The sequence below is a fragment of the Microcebus murinus genome, chromosome 31 (genome assembly GCF_040939455.1).
Source record: "Microcebus murinus isolate Inina chromosome 31, M.murinus_Inina_mat1.0, whole genome shotgun sequence".
Lineage (NCBI taxonomy): Eukaryota > Metazoa > Chordata > Mammalia > Primates > Cheirogaleidae > Microcebus > Microcebus murinus.
The window spans coordinates 5020271-5025864 of record NC_134134.1 but is presented as its reverse complement, the minus strand read 5'-3'; the positions used below and the strand labels follow the sequence as shown (position 1 = coordinate 5025864).

Sequence of the window (5594 nt, the reverse complement as noted above, 5' to 3'; positions counted from 1 at the left end):
CAATAAATGCAGAGCAATTAAAAGAAGGTTTGCAGACAGGTGTGGAGGCTCGTGCTTGTAATCCTAGTGCTCTGGGAGGGCAAAGGGGGAGGATCGCTTGAGCTCAGGAGTTCAAGACCAGTCAGAGCAATAGCAAGACACCATCTTTACTAAAAATAGAAAAATCAGCCAGGGACTTTGGCACATGCCTATAGTGTCAGCTACTCAGGATGCTGAGCAGGAGGATCACTTGAGCCCAAGAGTTTGAGGATTCAGTGAGCTACCACAAAGCCACTGCACTCTATCCAGGTTGAGAGAGTGAGACTCGGTCTCAAAAAAATTCTTTACCATAGATTTTCTCAAATATACACACATATTTCCATGTCCTGTAATGTAATGGAACGCAGTCAGTACCTGCAGTCCATTATAAACCAAGAGTAGGGCTTTTGTTCTCACTCTAACCTTAAAAGAACAATAAAGAAAAATAAAGTCCTTAGATAATTTAAGAATAAGGGACAGGGAAGCCTCTATCAAAGATTAAGAGAAAGAAACCCAGGCTTCCCAGATCCAATTTCCATTGAAGCAGAGTTTTCCAAAGCACTTTTTAAGGTCTGGTTTCTTCCTTGACCTTTGAACTTCTAATATGTGTCATCTGCTTTATTCACTCCCACCTACCTGAGTTTTCGGCTACTGTCTTCTTCGTCTTCACATTCCAAGGCTCTTTTCCTTGCTCCAGACAGGTGATCAGGTCTGGCTTAGAGGCAGCAAGACCTGTTTTATTTGAAAAATGTAACATATTTTTGGGATTCTTCCATTACCAATTGAGTACTGTGCTCAGTAGAGAAAGGGGAACAATATAGAAAGATTCTCAAAAAAATCCCAAAATACTAATTTCTAACAGACACTTTAGAATATTTAGAAAGTATTTAAAATTTGGGGGTCCTTAGCTCCATTACCCAATACTTTAGAATCAAATATTGGTTATGGAAATTGGAATTTAAGATGTGAGCAATAGCATCTTATGCCACTAATGTTTTGGAATTACCACTGATGAAGAGTGAAGGGTACAGATCAGTTCAAGAAAGGGAAAGATTCATGTCAAGATAAAACAGATTGAAGATTTTCTTTCCTATACCAACAAATTTTTCCTTGAAAACAAACATCTTAACTTCCATCATGCAAAGAAGAAAATCCCAGAAAAATTCTACAAAGTTAGAATATAAAATCTGTAGTATGAAATAAAAATTGTGTATTGAAATGATCTTTACCCATGAACACCAAATGTCTGTAGTTCTCAAGCATCACATCTCTATACAACTTCTGCTGAGCATTGTCAAGACATGCCCACTCCTCCAGAGAGAATTCTATGGCCACATCCCTGAATGTCAACAGTCCCTGAAACAAAACAAAATAAAACAAAACACATATTCACCAAGTGGTCATGTAGAGAATTCTTAATCTCACAGCTGGTGAAAAAATGGAGTGAAGAGAACTGGTTCTGACTCATATGAATAACTGGAATTATTCAAGCAGACAAATTTTAACACAAAAATATTCTCTAATATATTATCTAACTCTGGAGAGAGAGGGTGACATAAGGTCCACAAATCTCATGTAGATATTATAATTTTCTGGATAAGGAATAAAATTCCAGTCACCAACATAGACATTTATATTTGGGAGTACTATATTTACATCATACAGGATAAGTTGTGTATATTTTTCAGATAGAAAAATCATGTTGACTTAGAAGATATTAATGCTTCTTAAATTTTGCAAAGACTTTAATACGTACAATAACAAACTAGAAATAATCCTAAAATACAAATTTTTGATTTCAAAAATCTGGAGTGAAGCCTGAGTTTCTGAATTTCTAACAAACTCAGCAGTGACATCATTGCTTCTGGTGGAAAGGGAATATTTTTCAAACATTCAGTAAGCAGCAGAGCCTGGCTTCATCTGAGTTCACTGTTCCAGGAAACAAAGATGAGAGACTTTATTTTCCAGAGCAAGTAATATGCAAATGGAATCTAATATAAAAGAAGAGCTTCCACATAAACTGTGATGGTTTATGCTCATCACTAAGTAAATCTTCACAAGGTACTTCATAACTGACAGGAAAATAATTAACTCTATACTAGAAAAATGATAGAGAACACATTAACCAAGTGAATAAAATTAATACCAACTATAATACAACAAATTACTATTGGGTATCAATGCACACAGACATACTACCACTGCTGTGATATTTTGATATTTTTGGCCAAAAGAAAATAGTAAATTATCATCTGAATCTAATCATGAACATCAGTTTTATGCAAAGTTCAAGCTACAGTTATCTCTCATGTTCTGTCATCTCAAATAATGTATTTAAATAGTCTTTCTTTAGTATCCCAGAGAGCTAGTGTCTTCTAATTATTCTTTTTCTCAGAACTTTCTAAGTTATCTGAACAATTAATGTGTATTCCATTAATTTCTTTCTGCACAGAACTGATGGAGCATCTAGATAGAACATAAACTGTACATGTACCCCTTCTTCACTGATATCCTGGGGATTGAACTCATCTCCAATAGTAATCTTGGGCATCCAAGATTCTGCCTCCAAGATGTTCAACAGCAACAAAGGGAATATTTTCAATATTGCAAATTTTAAATTTATGGTGACAATTGTTCATGGTGCATAAGCATGGATGGAGAGAAGGCTCTGGCATATAGGGGGAGAATAATTTTTTAGAGCTCCTCGACTATCATTAAGAAAAAGAGGGAAAAAAGTATTTGAAATGAAGGCATTAGGTAGGAACAACAATGCAAAGTCTGTACACAAGACATAACAAGAGGAAAAGTGAACATAGCCCCTGACCTGGGACACATTCCCAGGAGAACCAGCCATTTCTTTCTCTTCCTCCTTCGAGAAATACCTTCTTAGTTAAGATTATCTGGAAAGATCACACATGTATCTTGAGAATATGCATCTAAAGGTGTTCGCACAACCTTTTCCCCTGCTACCACCTCACCCACAGCAAAAGGACCATGGTGCAGAAAAATTCACACTTCCCTGTCCTTTATCACAGGAGACAGTTAGAAGCAATGATCTCCTACATATAGATCGAAATTTGAGGTTTTTTCCTTTCCTGCCCTCAGCTTTTCTGTCCTGCCAAAGTCACCAGCAATTTTTGCTGCAGCAGTGAGAATATGGACCATATTGACCTGCCCTTACAAAACACAAGAAACTTTTCTAAAGAAGACAGAAGAATGCGCAACAAACATATGAAAAAAAATGCTCAACATCTCTAATCATCAGGGAAATGCAAATCAAAACCACAATGAGATATCACTTAACTCCAGTGAAAATGGCCTTTATTAAAAAGTCCCCAAACAATAAATGCTAGTGTGGATGTGGAGAGATAGGAACACTCCTACACTGCTAGTGGGACTGCAAACTAATCCAACCTCTGTGGAAAGCAATATGGAGATACCTTAAAGTGATACAAGTGGATCTACCATTTGATCCAGCAATCCCATTACTGGACATCTACCCAAAAGATCCAATGAAACTTTCCAAAAAAGACACCTGCACTCGAATGTTTATAGCAGCACAATTCATAATTGCAAGGCTGTGTAAACTTGCCCAAGTGCCCATCAATCCAAGAGTGGATTAATAAAATGTGGTATATGTATACCATGGAGTACTATTCAGCTATAGGAAACAATGGTGATATAGAACATCTTGTATTTTCCTGCTTAGAGCTGGAACCCATACTGCTAAGTGAAGTATCCCAAGAATGGAAAAACAAGCATCACATGTACTCACCAGCAAACTGGTATTAACTGAGCAGCACCTAATTGGACACATAGGAACTACAGTAATGGGGTATTGGGCAGGTGGGAGGGGGGATGGAGGTGGGCATATAGATACATAATGAGTGAGATGTGCACCATCTGGGGGATGGTCATGCTGGAAACTGAGACTTGTGGGGAGAGGGGGGAAAGGGCATTATTTGAAACCTTAAAATCTGTACCCCCATAATATGTTGAAATAAAAAACAAACAAACCTTAAAAATATCTCTAATCTTGTGAAGGGAATCAGGTCAGGTATTGTTGACCAATCCTTGTGCTGCTAATTTGAAAATCAATGTCTCTTATAGTAATTAACAATTCTAAACGGCCTATAAATTGAGCATTCCCATAACTCCCTTCTCAACTCCACTAATTCAATATAACTACTGATAGAACACAGCAAAACATTTTAATTACATTTTACAGTTTATTAGAATTGGTACACGCAGGAATGGCCAAATGGAAGAAATGTGCAGAGCAAGGCAAAGTGGTGGGGCAAGATGGCGCTAGAAACTAATGCTGGTAAATAGCTGTGATCTATTAAAGAAATCTCCCATCCCTTTTGTTCATTAAGAGCAGCTCACTGCAAAGAAACACCCTTTATGTTATGACTTAGATGATGCTCCCTATTTTACCTACCACAAAGCCAGACACAGACCCTAAAAAAATCCCATTTTTGCTTCACAAACAATTAGAAGAACAATTCTGTATTCACTAGTGTAAACTAAATACTTGCTAACCATATGTGAGTTAAGTTACTCTCCTTTTGCCAGGCCCCTGAACTGTCATCCTCCCTCAGCGTTAACTAGTATATAACCCCACTCTCTGCCCCTCTTAGAATAGTCTGACTTCAGGGTAATTCATTCTCTGATTTACCATCTACTTGTGCCGGCTGACATCCTGACATCTCCCTGAAATGCTGTTTCTAATCTCATTTTCTCTTTCCTATAAAAGGAAGCCCCTTTTTGCCTAAACTTTGAGATGCTTGCAGATCTTATATTTGATGCTTCCCACAGTCGCAATACTCCTTCACAATAAAGACACTTCTCACCTAAATCTGAAATGGTTGTATTTGCCAATGTCTAAAAACAGCCCCAGGACAATAACAGATGCACTCCCAGAAGGGGTATCACACAGTTTTCCATCCCTAACCCAACCAAACCTTCCAATGTGTCCTTGTTCCCAGTTTTCCAGGGGTCTGTAGCTTCTTTCACTATAAAGAGCACCTTCCCTGGCAGACATGAGTAGGTTAGAACACCTAAGAGTTAGGTCCCTTAGGAAAAACTCACTGGGCATTCAATGACCTCCTTTTACAGGCTGAAGATTGGGGTAAGCTTGGAGGCCCTGGTTCCATGCCTCTGCTTCTCATTGAGGGTTACTCATTTCATTGTAAATAAAAGAATACCCAGTGTTTGAAGAATCTAGCAAAATTTCTTAAACTCAGTTTCTTAAATTCAGCAAAACTTCTATAAACTCAGGTTTATAGAAGGGAGGACAATTCTGAAGGGAAAATACTCAGACCACAGTGTTTTTCCTCTGGTCTCACAGGACAACAACCAACACAGAAGATTTATAGGACCAAATGTGTACAAATTTCTCCCTAATAACAAACAAGCAATCACTTTTACAGCTAACTGTCCTCAAATACAGCTCAATCTGATACTATCTGACTGAAGATAGTCTCAAATCACACAGGTTTAGGATTCAACCCCCAAAACTATCCCCCCTTTCAGACACCACTTGCATGTCCAGGAATCCAAATCTTCTGATAGAC

At 37.9% G+C, this 5594-nt stretch overlaps 1 protein-coding gene across 1 annotated transcript; it reads right to left on the bottom strand.

The window, feature by feature from the left end:
* Positions 1-391: 391 nt before the first annotated feature.
* LOC142865696 (zinc finger protein 679-like) lies at positions 392-3183 on the bottom strand. Its single transcript, XM_075998891.1, has 3 exons — positions 3082-3183; positions 1248-1374; positions 392-750 (listed from the first exon to the last, which is right to left on the bottom strand). The coding sequence occupies exons 1-3, from the start codon at positions 3181-3183 to the stop codon at positions 641-643; spliced, it is 339 nt and encodes a 112-aa protein (XP_075855006.1). The 3' UTR covers positions 392-640.
* Between the last annotated feature and the right edge of the window lie 2411 nt (positions 3184-5594).

Bases quoted from the DNA above. Each gene is read 5' to 3' on its own strand.
- LOC142865696 (XM_075998891.1), bottom strand. From the start codon at position 3,183: ATGGTCCATATTCTCACTGCTGCAGCAAAAATTGCTGGTGACTTTGGC. The intron at 1,375-3,081 runs GTAGGAGATCAT...GTTTTGTTTCAG, and splicing joins CCTCAAATTTCGATCTATAT to GGACTGTTGACATTCAGGGA. The intron at 751-1,247 runs GTAAAGATCATT...CAAATAAAACAG, and splicing joins CAGACATTTGGTGTTCATGG to GTCTTGCTGCCTCTAAGCCA.